Source organism: Plectropomus leopardus, chromosome 15, assembly GCF_026936395.1.
Source record: "Plectropomus leopardus strain MGB_pleo_1.0 chromosome 15, ASM2693639v1, whole genome shotgun sequence".
NCBI lineage: Eukaryota > Metazoa > Chordata > Actinopteri > Perciformes > Serranidae > Plectropomus > Plectropomus leopardus.
The window spans coordinates 26,856,950-26,875,857 of NC_142190.1; the positions used below are offsets into that span (position 1 = coordinate 26,856,950).

Sequence of the window (18,908 nt, forward strand, 5' to 3'; positions counted from 1 at the left end):
TTGCCTTACTCTTCCCTTTGGAAGCACTGTGTGTTCACGCACGTCATAGAGGGTATCACTGCCTGTGACATTGTCCTTCAAGCTGAAATGTGACACTGCATCACTCTCACCCATTCTGTACATACTGACAGCCTGTCAGGCATTCACCCATGCTAAAGTGTGTTGGCACTGATAATATTTGACCTTTACATTTAGTCTTAATTGCATGCTGATTAGTCTTGATTAACATTAGGTCTCCAGATGTTCCAAAGAGAAGTTACTGGGCCAAACAGCTGCAAATATTTAAGGCCTCTTCAAATCACAGTGCACTGCTTCTGCTCTGTCCTCTTGGCTTGGCATCTAAGTGTGTCTCTCTGTTGTGTATGATGAGCATGTTCCTCTGGTTTCACAAAAATCTCTCTTGTCTGTGGAAACTCTCTTCCTGAATGAAGTTCTGATTATGATGTGATTTTCTTTTACATCTCTCTTGCTTCCTTTCTGTGTTTCTTTTATTTCTGCATGTGTCATGCAGTAAGAGGCAAAAGCCTGCAGCCTTACTGTGAGATGATGTCCCAGATTCATAAAACATTAACTAGTTCTTTTCAACTCCTATTTATTATTTATCATCCATATTTCATTTTCCTTTGAGAGGACCTGTACGGGTGTGTGCAAGCTTACACATGTTGGTGTGCCCTCTGTTGTATGTGTTGCTGTGGGTGTGCTCACATGTGCCAGTTCACTGCCTCTGCATGGAGTTGTACGATTCATATACTTAGACTACAAACCTTCGGGTTCATGTCATCTCTCAGACGGGAATCTTTCCCTCACATCTGGCCTGGCACCGAGGTTAAAGTGGCAGAGCAATTTTGCAGTACCACTGAAGCTTTTAGACTCAGATTCTTTCCATTACTTAAGCTCCTTTTGATTATGGCTGTTGGCTTTTCTGTTTAGTCAATCGCAAAACAGTAATCCAGTTCATTTTAAAGTTGTTTTAATGTTGACATGATCGTCTTACGCACATAATTCATATGCTGCTCATATAAGCATGCAATATACAAAATAATTTGGTTATGCCCTTTATAAAATTGGCAAAACACTATTTTAATGTAGTCAACCAACTGGTCCTTTTTTTAGGCTGTTATGTTCAGCCTGACACCTATTCCTAACATACAGCGAGTGAGCAAACTCTGGTGGATGGAGCATAAAACATTGTCCACATACACTACGAGCGACAACAACATTCAGGGAGCCTTTCAAGCCTACGGAATGGCTTGCAGATGCTCTGAAAATGGGTTGAAGGTGTGCAAAGCTTGTAAAAATAGAGCCATGGTGAGCTTTTTTTTTTTTTTTTTTTTTTTTTTTTTAATGATACAACACTCCCCTTTACCTATTCACTGACACACAGAGCAGGTTAGGACAAACCAAAACCATCCGATGTGTGCTTGTTTGCATTGTGTCCAGTCAGGAGGAGGTGTAAAAAATCTGAATGTAGTTCAGTTATCTTATCCTTGAGTCAGTGTCAACAGAAAAGGTAATATTATTATTGGCCCTGTGTTTGATTGCATTACAGTGCACAATAATTTCTAGTATTTTGGTAACCCAGTGACTACATGTAGAAATGTAACTTAATCTAATTTCCATTTTTATTCTCTCTACAAGTATGTCAAACACATACAAATAAATACCAGTCATATCTCCCATAATGCCATCAGCATATCCTGATTTTGAGGTTGAGAAACTCTTCTTTAAGGGGCTTCAGTCACTAAAAAATATTTATGTCATTAAAATTGGGATTATTTACTTTGACAGTAGCAGAAATCCGGGAGTATTAAGGGTGTTGGATACAGAGCCAAAAGCTTCTCTGCCAACAAAGCATGGAATTAATTACCCACTTGTTACAAAGCTGCACTCATTAAGTGTTACAGGTGGCGGTGGTCAAAAACATCCCTGGCTTTTGCTGCAACACACTTGTAACTGAACTGACACAAAACTAACTGGGTCAGGCAGCCTCCTGCTGAACCAAGTAATCCTAAAATATGGCATGCCACCAATTCTTCGATTTCTTCAGTAGCCTTTGGTGTGACCTTGCTTAGCCTTAAGATTTCCAGAGAAATATTTGTCAAGTATATTAATGCCAAGTGAAGAAAACAGACAGTAACATGTGCTCGAATTCCTAAAACTTAACTCAAATAAGACTTTGTCAGCAGGAAACACTCGTTGATTCAGAACAAACAGTCTGTAAGAGATTTGTTAATATTTCTATCATGGCATTATTGAACAGATGACATAGGGAGATGTGACCAGAGTATACATATAGCTTTTACAGGGGTCTTAAATACTTTTTACACCATTTGAAACCTGGAACATCATCACTTTTTTATGCTGCTCTCAGATGCCTTTCTCAAGTATTTAAATCTTTTAGACCTGAGCAAATTGGTTTGAATTCTTTCAAAAACATGAGGGAAAAGGCAATGAAAAACTCATTAAGAAATGTTTCACAAATAGCAAGAAATAAGTAGATTTAGAAAATTATTTGAAGAAAGCTAGCAAAAAATGTCATGGGGGAAAAAGAAAAAATGGCAAGGGAAGCTATATTTATAATTATCATAAATAATTTAACATTATGTTAAAAATAATTATAATGTTTACTTTCTTTTTTTTGTTTTTCTTTGGTCTTTATTTATTTTTTATTTATTTATTTTTTAATTAAAAAAAAAAATCAGGTAATTTTCGTGTGATTAATAATTTCTTGCTAATTTCTGGTTCATTGCTCATCTCCTTCCCATGTTTTAGAAAGAAATCAAGCCAATTTGCTCCGTTTTCAAAGGGTTAAGCTAGTTCAGATCTGTAATTACTTTGACAAGTGGGATTTATCTTGAGAGAACTTTAGACACTCTGGTGTCAGAAAAACCTTTTGGAATGGGATGTGATGCGGTTCCTTGTCGTTGTGTTTTGTTTTAATGGAAATTCTGTATAGATCCTGCTTGTGACAAACCTTCCCAATTGTCCATCATCTAATATTTCAATTAGCCCATGATAGCAAGTAGATTTTCATGTGTAACTTACCAATCATTGTTCAATAATCAAAGACTGCATCCATAAGCGCTGAAGAACTGGGGATACAAACCTGCTCCATAGTAGGCACGGGCGGTATCACGGTATTACGGTATTCCAGGCTAAATCCCAACGGTGTGACTTTAAATGCCATCAAAAACATGTAATCCTCATCTTTCTATTAACGTCAAGCTGGAGAGGCTGTGTTAAGGATGTTCTTGCATGCAATGCGCATCACAATGCCCTGGAGGTTACATCCAGGCCAAACTGCATGTGTTAGCATTGTGTGTTCACATCGGCAGCGTTTGTTGTTGCAGCGCTGCTGCAGAGCTGCCGACTGTTATAACTACTTTATTTTCAAAATTAAAAGCACATATTCCACCCATTTATGGACACACTGATATTCATATACCATATACCCCAGTGAAATACCAGAAAGGTATGAAAAAAACAGATACCACCAAAGCCTACTCCATAGTTTAGTTTGTGTGGTAGTTTAGCTGATGTTTTTGTCAACCTATCCCTACTTAGTAAAATGCTGATGTAGTTGGCATTGACATTCTCTGCTTCTCTGTCTGTTCATCTCTCCCATCTACCCTCTTCTCCCCTCTCACCCTCCTTCCCTCCATTAGATCCTCCCACCATGCCTTCCACCATTACTGCTCCTGTCCTAACTGGCTCTGCCTCCTCCACCTTAGTCGATGATAAGGGGCATGTTCTTCTCAGCTCCCCCACACTCGAGGCCCTTCCTGAGAGTAATCTTGGTTCCATAGTGGGTGGGGCTGTGGGCGGGGCCTTGTTCCTGCTTCTGCTGCTGTCTCTGGTTGGTGTGTGTTACCTACGAAAACAGCAAACCTTTCACGGGAACTACTACACCAAGCACTACCTGGGCCCCAACGACCTCCAGAAAGCCCCCGCTCAGCACGAGCTCCACCCGACCAAAGCTGGCAGCAGCTCCCAACATCAGGACCACGACCGAGAGGAGTGGGGCGACCGCCAGCTCAAACAGGAGCGTGACCGACGACACCACAGCAACTTCAACGGAGAGGAGTATCCCTCTAATGGCTACACTAGGGCAATGAGGGAGAGCAGTCAGCACAGCCAGCAGCAGAATCACCACCGGGAACATGCGCAGTATTCTAGTCCACGGCAGCCCAGATGTGCCAGATATCCTCATTCACCTAAACTACAGGGAAATGGCTCCCCCTACCTGTCAGATGACTGCTACGATAGCGGGCCCGAGGGCGACTATGTCTCCCACACAGACGGGTCTGTCATCTCACGCAGGGAGTGGTATGTTTGACAAGCTACCTGGTCCTGCAGGAGCAGAGATCCAACGAAAAAAAATCACAAGGTTTCATTTATCAAATTGGGAAAAAAACACATAATTTCTCCTCTGCACACACACACTTCTACTAATCTCAGCTCTATAGTTCCCTGTTTTGTTCAAGCGTCCTGGTCGACACTTGATACGTGGTGTTTCTGTTCTTGATGTGGACGGACTGAAGACTGCACAGCCACTGTGACAGTCATTAACATGCTGACAAAAGTTGGCATGTCACTAGTATGTGTGTAGAGACTAACTAAAGATCATGATGCACGTGCTGTCTCTGCCTTACTACATGGGCTGCCAATTTATTTAGCATTACTAGTGTCTTTCAGTAGAGGGGAAGCCCTGGGGGCTTATGTTTTTTGTTTGTTTCTACAAAATGTGACACTTGCGCATTAGAATTTGTATGTGTTGATAGTGCTTACACAGATCTGTTTAAAAGACCTCTGACCTCTGAAAATGATTGGCTGATGTTCGAGAATAGTAAATAACCCATGAATGGAAGAGAGAGAGAGTCACAGGTCTTTTTTCCAAACCTCAGTAGGACATAGCAGAGGCATATAGGCTAATTTAAAAACCGATTTATCCCATTGAAAAATCAGAGTTCCTCTATGACTGATAATCTCTCCACTCTCATTCATGGACATATAAAACGTATTGCACTGCCTTTTGCAAAACTTCATAATGGACGACCGCATCATTCATTTCCTACTAAAATGTCAACTCTTTCTGTAGCTTATGGCGATGGGAGACTGGTGAGCTTGAGGATTTGACCACTAACGTCCCAATAATGGCCTAGAGTGGGAACCTTGAGAGCATTTCTACTGTAATGTGCGCGGCTCATCTTTTATCCCCAGGAGGGAGGGATGGAGGGATGGAGGGATGGAGGGAGGGCAAGCAGGGATTTCTGCATGAATGAGGCACAGTCCACTGTAACAACAGACTGTGTTTACCAAACAGTCAAGCCTTGTTATGCAAATTTGCTACAACACTCTGCAAGTTTAGATAAGCTGGAATAATATTATGTCTACTTAACATTTGTGAGATTTATTGATTTTTAGGGAGAGTTTCAGTTTAGTTGTCCTCTTTAGTCAGCCACGAATACATTCCCCTGTCATCTACCAGATGGTCATGGATGTGTTTGAGAGTTTGCACTCTGGCATCAACCCAGGCCTCTTGGAAATTCAAGAGTGCTATCAGCAGGGGCATTGTTGAAAGCAGGCTACAGTATGGCAGCCACCATACGCTGGCCTCCCAGTCACAAAGTATTTTGTTACACAAAGAAGTCATTCAGGAGTGCAGCCGGTATACCCGACCACAAATAACCACAGATGAACTAATTTTACTACACTGAGTAATCTGTAGAAAAAGACATGGCTGTGTCACAATCTGAGGCATTAATAGGATTATTGTTGCTTATCCATGTGTGCAGCTGCACGCTCTAATCATTTTCACCAATATTTTGTTGCACTGATTATTAAATATTTCATTCATAATTATCTTTTGAGTAGCTATAAAATAATACCCCCTGTTCTTTTCTTGCTAAAAAAAGATTTCAGGTTTGAATTACAAGTAAATCTGTATTAATTTGTAACCAGTCACATTTTATTGCTAATCAAGACTCTCAGATGTTGCAGGACGCACCAAGTACTGTGATTAAACTGAGGAGAAAGTGTTTTACATGTCAATGTCATTGGGCTGTGGAGCCCTCGTAGTTCAGGTGTCAAACTTAGATAAAACTACTATAGATTTAAATGAGTTTCAGTTTTTGTACGTGATCAGATACACACTGATAAAGTCTTTTGGCACACGCACTTATTTACCAGACAGCATGGAGGAGATCCAACAGTTTCTTCCATGTGCACTAGTGTTTGTGAAGACATGCCAACTTTAGTAGTATGGTCACCTATACAATATTTGCTGCCAGATGCCAAATATTTGTTGAACTTGTATGTATAAATATGACAGTGACAGTGTCTCACATTAGTATTGCTGACTAGCTAACAGCTGATTATAAGCTTATATAAATGACTAACGTGTCACTGTTGTATACAGGGTATTGTAGCCTGAAATAGAAGTAAAAAAGATGCTTTAGGCCACTTTAATATTACAGTAACAGTCGTCAAAATGGGAATTAGTTATATATTGTTCTGAGACCTCACTGATTATTTTTAGGATGTAAATTTTGTGCAGTGAATAGGCTGCAATTCTCATAGTGAGGTTTGATAATGTGCCACTGTAAGTTGAAAGCGGAGATGATGCCCCCTGTACTGCAGGTTATGTTGTTTCAACTGTTGTTTCAAATGCTGTGCAGTACACCAGAACTAATTTATTTCTGTAGACAGAAGCTTCCCTTTCTAACAAGAACTTTTAAGTTTCAGTTCACTCCAAGACATTAATGCAATACCACACTTACCACTAGTGGTGGACAGAAAGGTTTGGCATCTGTTGCCTAAAGCACTCTAGATAATCTGTGTTTTACTGTGTGGATCACCCAAAGTAACCACAACAATTTAAAGTGATGTTGCTGTAAAATGTCTATAATGCGTTGTTTCAGTCTACTGAGCCCCACAAACAATATTTCCACCTTTAGGGGCTGTGTCCGACGAAGTGTCTTTTTTTTTTTCCCCAGAGGCCAGCGTATTTATTTAATTCTTTGCAAAAGGAGTGCTGCATATTTGCACTACAAACGCCAGCATGGTGACGAGTGTCTATTCTGCATTGAGTACTGCCCATTAGGCTTTTTTTTTTTTTGAGCACCAAGAGTTGAAAATGTTTAAATTTGGGTAAAACACTGTGCTTCTCACTGTCACTTGTTACCTAGCCATCCAGTCACAGTGGGGGAGGGAAAAAAACCACAAAGACCAACCATCACATCGTACGTGTACAAGTGCTAAACAAAAACAATGGAGGATAAATTTGTTAATATATTGTATGTACATTGAGATATGTTTCCTCTCGTGAACCCACACAGACTAGCGGCTCCGTCCTCTCTCCCTGCATGCTTCAGCTTTCCCTTCAACCAGAGTAAATACTCTAACTTGCAGTGACATTTTTAATTCTGTGAATGTATTCCTTGTCACAGCAACCAGTCACAACCAGAACGTCTCAGCTGAAAAAACGCTGCGCCTCCAAAGCACTCTTTGGTCCTCCCAGCTGGGCGTCTCCTGAGGAGTGCCTTGTGTTTTGTGAGGGAAAAAAAACACTTTGCTGGACTCGGGCCTTGTTATGTTGGGGTGAAGGTCAAATCCAAAACTATCTAAGTTATTGGATACCACTAAATGTAAGTGAGAACATGTATTTCTTTGTCATTTGAGTGAACTGACCCTTTAATGTCCAACACAAAGTGTACAGTTGGCAATTTGTGAACCACAAAACCTCATTTAGATAGCTGAATTTAAGGTTTTGGGATGGTGGGTGTGCTGCTGATGCTTATTCATTCTGCCTTTCTGGTCACTTTCTCATAAATGCAGAGAACAACAGGAAGCACAGCAGCCTAACCCCTGCTTGTGTTTGCCTCTATGCACTAAGACGGAAATTCCACTAATCAATATACTATTTTTGCTTGACTCGTCAATTTGCAGCCCCGCACCTGGATTAATGAAGTTCTTTTGTACTGTAATATTTTGTATAGAGATCAGTCGTCGATATCTTTACCTTGAGAAATGTCCTTTACGTTGGGTTGAGAAATACAACTAGTGCCTTAGAATACCTAGAGAAATTTTTTTTCTTTTGTTGTTTACTTATGGATATTTTGTTGCGCTGTGAGATTTATTTGTTGACTTTTTGTTTTCTGTATGTTAGGAGGACTCCGTAGTGCCATATTCACTTTTCTGACGCAGTATATTTGCAAACCTAGAGGCATTAAAACACACACAAAAAGACAAAGCTTGAATACATTTTTGATGTAAAATTAGTTAGAGCATCTCGACTTCACAGGTATCTGTCAGGGTTTTTTTGTTTCTGTAGAATCACTGTTGCTTAAAGGGGTGAAGAATTAACTTCAGTCTCAAATTGTCGATGAAAAGCACCTTGTGGTTTGTTTTTTGTATATAGAGAAGAAAAAATGTAAGTTTCTGGACAGGAAAAAAAAAATATTTATGTCAGTGACAACAGTGGAGCATTATTTTGTCAATCTTTTTGAGATACTTAAGTTCAATAAAGCACCTTAGCACCTGTGAGTTATTTTCTCTGGAGGTTTTTTTGCCATTACTCAGACTGCTCAGTCTCAGCCTCTTTGTGCTTCTATAAATGACATCATCTCTGGCTCTCTAATGCTGCATACCCCCCCTCCCGCCCCCCAACCCAGCGTGCACATGTGGGACGCTGCACATGATGTAATCCAAAATTGTGTTTCCTCACTTCACCATATCTTTTTTACTCTTTAGTATTGTAGAACACTGTATTAATGAGCTGTTTCTCTCCACAGGTATTTGTACAGTGAGGGGAGACCCAGCACTTCCTCTGCTCTCCCTCTGCCCTCTTCACCCGCCCTAGTTTGCTTCGTTTCAGGACAGAAAGGCCCTCGCTCTCCCCTGCAGCTCGTCTCCTTTGTGAATTCCCCCCTCCTCCTCTGTGTCTTTCCCCCGTTGTCTACCAGCTGGTAAAATTAAACGCTGAGTGTTTATGTCTGGCCCAAAGTCCCCACTCACCAGCCCATTGACTGTCCCCATGGCAACAAGCTCATCTGGAGCTGCTGATGGAGGCTGTCTTTCTACAAGCTCTACCTGGCCACAGAAAGCGGAGGGAGAGAGCGATGCAGGGTGGGGGGGCTGAGAGTTTAACTGTGCTGCTGTGAAAGGCACAGAATTAGCTACTGGAATTGAAAATGGCCCATTACACCCTGCTGCACCACAGAGAGCTCCTCTGGCTATAAGGACACATCACGCTGGTGTGACCTTGACACTGCTAAGCTTGGACTCCAGGTCCTCAACACGACACCCAAAAGTCTTTATTTCAGTTGACCTCTCCGCCTTCTATAGATCTTATCGTGGTCACAGCAGCAGCAGTCGTCGTCATTCTGACCTTGAAACAGGGCAGTCTGAAAATACACGGCGGAGCTTACAAAAGTAAAGCAGCCTCAGGAGTAGTGATGATGTCAGCCAGCAGCGTTTGAATTTGTTTGAGTGTAAGAAGATCAGTGGGTTTGCTTTTTGCCTGCGACACAAACAGTTTCCAAGGATACTTTTCACGACACACAAAGGAGTGTGCAAACGTCTCAGGCTGCGTGGAGGGATGCAGCGCTGCAAGAGAGAGACTTTGATATTAACTCCCCAGTAGAGGTGGGATCAAATTGTCTCCATCGTAGAGCTGAAAATATTGAGATAGATGTCAGGGAGGAAAAATGACAGACCACCTGCCGCTCTAACCTTCCTCCCCCCCATCAATTACACCAGCATCTGCTCCCTGCAGGGTCTGCTGTCTGGGCAATAGCATGACCCTTGACCTTAAGGTTTAAGAATGGGGGTGCGGTTGTCTTGCCATCACTCGCTCCCTCACTTTTCTCCATGCCAGCGAGGTGTGCTGTGTTTAATTCATGATGAGCCCGTCTGCTACGCTGACCTCGCAGAGCACCAGCGTGCACTTTTCTGGGCTTCACAGTGATGATGATGTGTCATAAAGTGCTGAAGTAGGAGAGACAGAAAGAGCCTTGCTCTGGAGCCAGATCCCAGTGTGGGGACAGTTGATCCACCACTAATCCAAGCCTCTCCAAAAAGGACGAAATGTTGAAATGGGAGAAAAGCAGACACATGACACATGTAAAAAAGAATTTATGCTTACAATTTTCCCTGAAAAACTTTGTAACTCCTAAAAGTGCTCCATGTATTGTAAGTTTGAAGCAGTTTTTGTCCCTCGTCACATTATTAATGTCTGCAAAAATGTCTGTCACCAGGCATTAAAGCATTCAGCTTGATGAACTGCATTTTTAAAGGCTTTTTGATCAACTCAAGAGGCTCTTGTCATAGTTCAGCAGCCATCAAAGGTAATCGAACGGTTATTAGCCGTTAGAGGACAACGTGAGGGGAGAAGAGGGAAAAGAGGGGGAGGGGAAGACAAGGAGGAAGAAATGGCTTTCAGGGGGATCTCAGGACTCCCAGCTTGTTCAATCTGCATCATAATTGAAGTGTTATTTAGGATTCTCATCTCAGCACGTTATTGATTTTGTTCCCCCCACCTTAACACCTAAATCAACTGGAATTGACCATTACACAGCCTGCTTTTTTCCCCCCACCCGTCACCTTTTGTCCTCCAGTTTCTTTGGTGCCCCACAGTCACAGTTTTACTCGTTACTGCTGATTGGCCAAAACTTGCTGCTCTGTGAGTTTAATGCATCTTAATCACAATTAATCCTAATCCTCTCAGTGGACAACATGGAGCGAATGCAAGCATATGGTCAAACAAAGCTAATTCAGCAGACATTACAACAGCGACTAAACTCAACACAAAAAAGACAGAATAAGGACAATGTTAAGAAATGGGTGGACGGAGGGAGGTGAACATGTAAAGTGATGGATTAGTGAGTAATAGATTTTCAAGGTGCACGACCTCCAATTGAAGTTAAAGAAATACTTCACCAATCAAATGTTAATTTGTATATCAGTTTATAATCCATGTTACATTGTATTTGTGATAAATGAGACCTGGATTGTACTGCAGGAGTTGTGTAATAGTTTGTTAATGATATTTTGATTGAGTTTTTTTTCTGTTAAACATGGTTCCCTATTATTCTCAATTTTTGAAGTTAATATTTATTATGGTGGCATGTGACAAAAATAAAGTTTTCTACGTGGATTCAAGGTAAATTAGGTCGGTAAAGTTTTTGACTGCAGACACCATATATCTGTTTTACACATTAGATATAGCCAAACATACATATTATCCAATACAGTTTGACAAAGATTGTACTAGCAGTAGTTTTTAGTGTATCAAAATGGAGCTTGCTGGTGGACTGTCCCTGAAGACTGAAGACACACAATGAAACTCTGAGCACTTTGTACTCATCAGAACAAACTGTGCTCCAGTTAACAAAACTCTTACATGTTGCAGGTTTAAAAATTAAAATGTCAAACCTCCAATGTTCACACACCCTCTCAAAACTCAGCTACAAAATTAACAACATAAACTGAAACATTTTATGCCTTCTATGTAGGTTAAGTGTCAAACTTGCAGAAGCTCCTGTTGGTTTGAAACTGGTTGCACTGTGGTGCTGTAAATGGATGATACTGGCCGGGCCTGCTTTTCATCAATGACAGCGTGTCCTTGTTTAACAAATGCTACATTGTTTTAATGCAGCTTTGAATAAACACCTCTGACTGTGTTTACACAAAACCTTATAATAAGCTTGACCTCATTTACAGCAGTGTTGGACTTTTTGTACTTCTTAATGTTGATGATGTTGTGTTTTGTCTTTCTTGACTCTTCCTCAGACCAGTCTCAAGCGGAGAGAACAAACTCTATCGTTGTGGCCGGAGCTGTGATGGGCGCAGTCCTCGCTCTCTTCCTCATCGCTGTCTTCATCATCGTGATCCTCACTGCTCGTAAGGCCCCGCCACAGGCTTTCGCTGACAAAGTGTAAGTGTGACAAATAATTCATGCTGCAGAACATGCTCGCCTGGTTAATTAATGACATGATACCTTGTGAGGTTGACTGAAGCACATCAAAGGGTTCAGGGAGTTGCACCTGACTCCTGTGGAGAGTGCCGCAGCGGTGCACGCCCTGGAGCAGGGAGGCTGCAGGACAAGGTTGAGGGGTGGCTCATAATTGCTGTCTTGGCAGAGGGCCCTTGTCCTATTTTGTTAAGTCTGTTCCTATAGCGCACACCAGCACTCATGTTAATGTTAGAGCCAAGAAGAATAACTTTGAGGCTGAATTATTTACAGAAGAAGCTGGGTCACACTGCCTGCCACAGTCCTGTGATTGACACTGTGTGTGTATGTGAGACTGAGGACCAGTTAATTGGGGACAGCTTGTCCACGTGGGGACAAAAGCCATGCCTCCGGTAAAAAAAAAAAAGCAAATTTTTTGGTTAGTGTTAGGATTAAGGCCCAGACACACCAAAATGACATCAAAGAAATTGTGGCAACAAAGGCAGGCTGTTGCGTTTCTTCATGTCGCCTGTGTCTTTGCCGAAAACTTGCAGTTGTACACAACACAGGGATTACAGCCAACATCCAACTAGCACGTACGCTCTGTGCCTGTGTGAGAGGACATAACTGTCCGTGCCACTAGGCAGTGGTAGTCTGTATTCATTATTCAAAAAGGGAAACTGGAACAGTGACAGGATGAATTGAAAACACTAATTAGCCAGTTAGCACATTAGAAACCTGATGCTGAAAGAACAAATGATAAATACTGTGCTCTAGCAAACAATAACACAAAAGATTACAAACTTTTTATGCTAAAAATTAATGTTCCCCAAAATAACAAATTTGTTTCGATCTCAGTCAAGGATTTATAAAGAAAACTGGATACGAAAGTGAAAGTTCAGGGGTGCATAAAGCCAAAAAAGAAAAAAAAAACTTGATTTCCACTCTATGAAATCACCCGGATCTTCTGTGTCATGGGGCTCGCAGAGCAAGCAAACTAGAGACTTACACACACACACACCACGATAACTAGAGCAACAGACACTCACCAACAACCCAACATGGAGGCTAATTGGATATACAAGTAGCAGCTAATAATTGAGAAGTGCAAGATGAAGAGTTGATAATCAAAAATTGTTCATGCATGAATTATTATTGCTCCAGCTAAAAGGATTTTTGGATTATTTTGTGTTTTTTCAATGATATTCTTTCTAAAATCCCACATTTTTTCTCATTGTCCAAACCTTTGGTGCTTTGTAAAATGTCGCAACCTAACTTCAGTGACAGCACGTACCTCTGACTGAGTTTCAGCCTGACTGATTATGTGACGGTGACAGTGATAACAGGCCACCTTCAGACACTGCTGACTGGCAGAAAACAGCATGAACTCAGAGGAAAAATACCGAGTGCATGGCTGTGGGCCCTGCATCACCACACTGACACTACAGGACGGTGCATCTAGCCCCGTGGTCAATGCCACGACAAACTTAGCATCTTAAGTGTGACCGTGGCGGTAAGTCCCAGTGGGATGACAGGATGGGAGGGGGGCAGGTGGACACGAGACTCGTCCCTTTCCCTCATCACACATACACACACACACACACACACGTGAGTGCAGGACGGCATGTCACTGAAGTGGAGTCTTTTACTGCTTCTCATCCCAAGTATGAAAGGGAAGAGCAGCATCAAGTGATGTACAGAGTTAGAGAATCAATGCCTGTCATGACATCACTTTATGAATGGCCAAGGTCAGTTTGTAGGTTTCAGTTTAGTAGTGGAGAGGGATTTCACTAAATGAAAAACCACTCAGACTGAAGCGTCTCACTGTGGTTTAGAGGGACTGGCACAGTGAGGGATCTCCGCAGCTGCCAGAAATACTCTTTTTACTGCTATATATTAAAATCCATCACACTTATACCCTTGTTGCCAAATATCCTAAACCCTGTTGATTTAGGTATGACACTATTAGTGTCACTGGATACCACAGCTTAAAGGGACTTACGAGTGTCTCAGTAATAAATTCAGTGGACTTAAACAAGAAAGATTGTTAAAATAATGGTCCAAATTGATGCACCAGAAACTGAAATATCCTGACTTTTATTCCCTAGAGTGGCTTCAAACATGCTAGATCCTACATTTCCCATAATACATTTCCCATTCCACCTTCTTTGAGAGCCTCCCTGCTTGGTAAATGTTTTTAAAACTCCACACCTCCAGATTTGCTTCTCAGGCTTTTTGTTATCAGTTTGTAATTTCCATTCATTCAATCATCAAGTCATTCATTGATTCATTGTCCGTAACCACTTTTCCTCTTAATGGTCGCGAGGAGGCTGGAGTTTATGACCTCTCTATGACATCATCAGGATTAGATGAGCAGCGTTTGACTTAAAGGACCATATTATGCTAATTTTCTGTTTCATTCTTGTATTTTGGGTTTGTACTAGAACATATTTACATGCTTTAATGATCAAAAATCATAATTTTTTCATACTGTCAGCCAGAATATATACCTGTATTCGCTCATCTGTCAGTAACAGCCCAATTTAGCGTCTGTCTCTTTAAACCCCCCTACCTTTAAAGTCAAGTCTGCTCTGATTAGTCGGTGTTTCCAGGTCATCCACATCTGCACTCTCAGTGTCTTGCCCCACCTTTGGCAGCTGGGGAATGACTATAATGGCACAGTAGTAGCAGTTTCTACCTTTATATAGTATAGCTGTGACATCACAACTTTTCGGAAGTTCAGACAGCTCATTTAAAGGCACAGTTTCTCAATACAGACTGTGTATAATTCTCTGTAGCCTGAGCAATTTGACACTTTTTCAGTATTTATATAGCACCTATACTAGCTTTATAATAAAAAAGACATGGAGATCTGACTTTGTACAATATGGGACCTATAAAGGTGTTATTTTAAGAAGCCTTTCTCTAAATGTTTTCCAGTTATTGAATTTGAGCCCTATAGAAATGAATTGTTTTATGCATCTTCTTTCTAATTACAGTTTGCTCTTTCTCTCTGTTCTGTTAAAAAAAAAAAAATCTTTTCATTGCGATTTCTTTTTCTCTGTCTCTGAAGGATTGACCTTCCTCCGACACACAAGCCGCCTCCTCCCTACTCTGAGAGAGCACCTGCAGTTCCCCTGGGCGTCCACGCATCACAAGTGGCCTGGCTCTGTCAGGTGAACCCTGCTCCACTGTTATAACCACTTTAATGTGTCGGTACATTTCATCTGAATCATCAACAGCACAAAGATTAACACCTGGCGAGCTGATGATGAGTCACAACAGGAAGTAACAACACCACAGCCGATGTCATTATCTGTGTTTAATAAGCAGGAGGCCTAATGGCTGTGCTCATTTAATATGTAGCATAGTTTAAATTTTAATCTGTGTGCTCAGCTCAAGTCAAGCTTTCAAAAGCCTGTACTTATTTTAGTCTCACCTGGAAGAAAACTTTTTCTGTTTCTTCCTACACTTAAGGTGACTCTGATTCTCTGACATAAGAAATCACATGAGAATATTAATCTATTTAGTGTCATATAAGAGCTGTTATACTATCTTTGATTACATTCAACCTGCAGACTCGGAGGACAGACGGCAGGCGTGAGCAGACTGACCGGCACCACCCACTCACAACAAGGTCACGACCACTGGCAGCTCAAAGCCCCACCCAGCAGCCGTCCCACCTGCAGTGGGTGTGCCATCAGAGCGGGACAGACCGGGTATACATCAACCACCGTGAACACTATGTGTAACAGACATCCTGAACACAGCCCACAAAGCAGCTGGCAGTCATTCACTCTGTCTGAGCAGCATTGCGTGTACATGCCTTACCTGAAGAAACAGCTGGCGGTATTACAGGGCAACATCTGTCTTTTTACTTCACATTTTAAATGATATGTGTCTTAAGTAGTTCCACATTTTGTGAACTACACTTATTGGTTGAGTTACAGAGTTAGATGAGAAGGTCGATACCAAGTTCCTGTCTGTCTGGGGGCAAACAGCTAGCCTGGCTCTGTGCAAACGTAACAAAATGTTGGTACCATAGACTGTATATAAAGATAGATGACGCAGCCCCATTTACCCCAGCTATGCTTAAGTGAGGCCAAAATATCTGAGATACTGGCATTCCTATCCTTGTGCTGGAGATGTCATTGAAAACTGGAGTCTGCCCAGTAGCAATATATATATGGTGGGGGAGTTCCTGCCAAAGCACCCCTCTGACCAATTGCAAGCAGCCCTATTGAATGCCAGCACATAGATTGGCTGTCATAGCTGCCAATCATGGTGGAAAATCCCCTTTTTGTATAATTTAAGAAACCATTACAACAAAACTTATGATTAAAAACAAATGCTTAATCATCAGGGTGATGACAACTACCTTCAGTGTCAGAAACCATCTTTGGGAAAATTTTATTTGGTGTGTACTTTGAGTTTTTAATTTGGCCTATGTCCCATTCACTAACATGGAGGGGTGGGCTTTATGACCTATACTGCAGCCAGCCACCAGGGGGCGATCTAGATTGAAATGATACTCTTTGGGGGTTCTGTCATGTCCATCTTTATATTCAGTCTATAGTTTAGCTGGAGTCTCTCCTGGCAACCTCACAGTAATGACAAGACTCCTGGATGTCACTGTACCAGTCCAAGAAATAGGTTAGCACTCAACACCGCCACAAAACCACACTTTGTCCTTCACAATTCATTTTATTTGGCATTTGTGACAGAACCAGGATAGCTCTTCCCCCCACTTCCAGTCTTTGTGTAAGCTAAACTAACCGCCTTCATATGTACCAGCTGGACACGAGAGTGCTATAGATTTTCTCATCTAACTCTTGGCAGAAAATGAACGGGCATTTCCCAAAATATTGGACATTTTTATTGAACTTTTTTTTATTTTTATCTCAGTTCTGCAGATATCTGTATTTATCAGTCTTTAGTTTTTGATATAAGTTAAGATATCACAATGATGCTTCAGCTTTTGAAATTACATGACCATGAAAGCAAATATACTATATAAGAGTGGATAGAAAATCAATCCAATTGCCAGAAAATGTTGGCATTGGACAATTTCTGAAAATAACCCAGCTGGCACCAGACATCTATGTGACATTAGATAGACATAGGACTCTCACATTGGACAGATGTTTTGTTGGAATGAAATTCGGGTTGGTGAAATTTTAAATGCTCTTTATGTCAGAATTTCATGTTGTGTGGGTGTTATTATGACCTTTTGCAGGTGTTGGGTTTTTGTCTCCGTACCTCAACACTAAATGTTACTCAAGGTCAAGCTGATGTTGGCATGAGACATTTGGAAATTAGATTTTGGTAACTTAGCACAATTTAAATATTACAATGATGAAATATTAATGTTATCTGTCTTCAGCAATCTATGACAGATTGCCATTGGCATTAGATATTACTCTGAAATTGAATTTTGATCACCTGACGTAAAAACCTATATTCAACCGAATATCAGCATCTAAAGACCTTGGTGGCCAGCTGGGACGGGCATGTCACATTAGTATGTTATTATATCGCAAAACTTCATGTTTCAACAATGCTGTGGTTAACATCTGGTTAGTTTTAGGCACAAAAACACTTGGTTTGGTTAAGGAAAGATTATGTTTTGGCTTAAAATCTAGTTTTGACGTCAGAATCACGACTGGAAATGCAGTGATGTCTCAGTAAAAAAAAATGTGGCATTATCTCAACTGGAAAACAGTGACAGCGCCCTAAAATATACCCATGTTTGGTGCCTTCAAAGCAGCTGGAAACATGGCAATGACTCACTATATCACAACCAGTTGTGTTGTTTCTTGGTCATAAAGACCGTGGACTGCTTGGCAGCCCTCTCCCTGTAGTTGTCACATCATCCTCTCCACCTCCCTATGACAAAGTCAGCTCATAAACTATATCACTTTGATATGATACATGTGAAACATACACCAGGAATATGTTCCAGCATTTCTTCTGGCAACTGGGCTGTATAGAAAACAGCCGAGGGTCGTAGTTATCCACCTAAATCCAAAAACTGTTTTGCGTCTTCTTTTATCAAAGCAAGAACCACAAAGCATGAACTCCAACATATCCTCAGACATTTCACTAGACCAAACCACGCCAGATCCAAACAGCTAAGGTCCACTGAGACCAAATGTACTAACTGCAGCACAGACCATGAAGGGATTAATTAAGGTATTCCTGTCCCACTTCTGTGATTTGCTGTAGTAATGTTGCAATGACACAATGCTTTTTGGCAGTAGAAACTGTAGATTTGTAAATGTGTAGATGCAGCAGCTGCGTCAGTGTAATTATGTAGAGTCATAACCTCCTACTAATCAGGGAAACAGAAATCTGAGACGTTATTAATGTCACTTCTTTATATATATATATATATATATATATATATATATATATATATATATACATACATACTGCAGAAAAATGTTAAAACTGAGTGAAATATTCAGAACATCTGTGGCGAGGATTCATTGGGTTACACACTTCATAGTCCTATGTCTGACTTTTATCTGAACTGTTTGAAGTGCCATATTGACATTTTGGGGGTATTCCCTCTTAGAATTTAGTGTGCTGTAGTGTTTACAGTTCTCAAGTGTATTAAGATAATCATGAGCTGCTGTCTTGTTTGAATTATGTATTAAAATGCATTTTGATTTAAATGCATTATTAAATTTCTGTCAGTGACATGATGCTTTGGCAACGATAGATTAAGAACCATTATGTGTTCTGACTCTGTGTGAAATCTCTCCATGAAGGTGTTCAGTAACCGTCTCAAAGTAAAAACAGACTGATGGAAGCTCTGAGTCACTACATGTGATAACAAAGAGCAGAAGTCCTTGAAGATTTCAGAAAGACTTTGAACTGACGTGTGGAGGGTTTCTGAGGTAAATTCATCTCAAGGTCATAGTCACATTGCTTCCACCATGATTCTCCCAACAGA

General features: G+C 41.0%; 1 protein-coding gene across 2 annotated transcripts in view; it reads left to right on the forward strand.

The window, feature by feature from the left end:
- The window catches only part of nectin3b (nectin cell adhesion molecule 3b), a 31,515-nt gene extending 12,807 nt beyond the window's left edge, over positions 1-18,708 (forward strand). The window contains exons 6-8 of one of the 2 annotated variants that reach the window (XM_088088514.1): positions 11,791-11,935; positions 15,024-15,126; positions 15,529-18,708. In XM_088088514.1, coding sequence (XP_087944640.1) covers positions 11,791-11,935; positions 15,024-15,126; positions 15,529-15,702 — 422 coding nt within the window. In that variant the 3' untranslated portion in view covers positions 15,703-18,708. Of the gene's footprint in view, positions 1-3,665; positions 8,545-11,790; positions 11,936-15,023; positions 15,127-15,528 lie in introns of those variants that run through there. The other variant, XM_042500025.2, reaches the window with a different exon arrangement.
- The last annotated feature ends 200 nt before the right edge of the window (positions 18,709-18,908 follow it).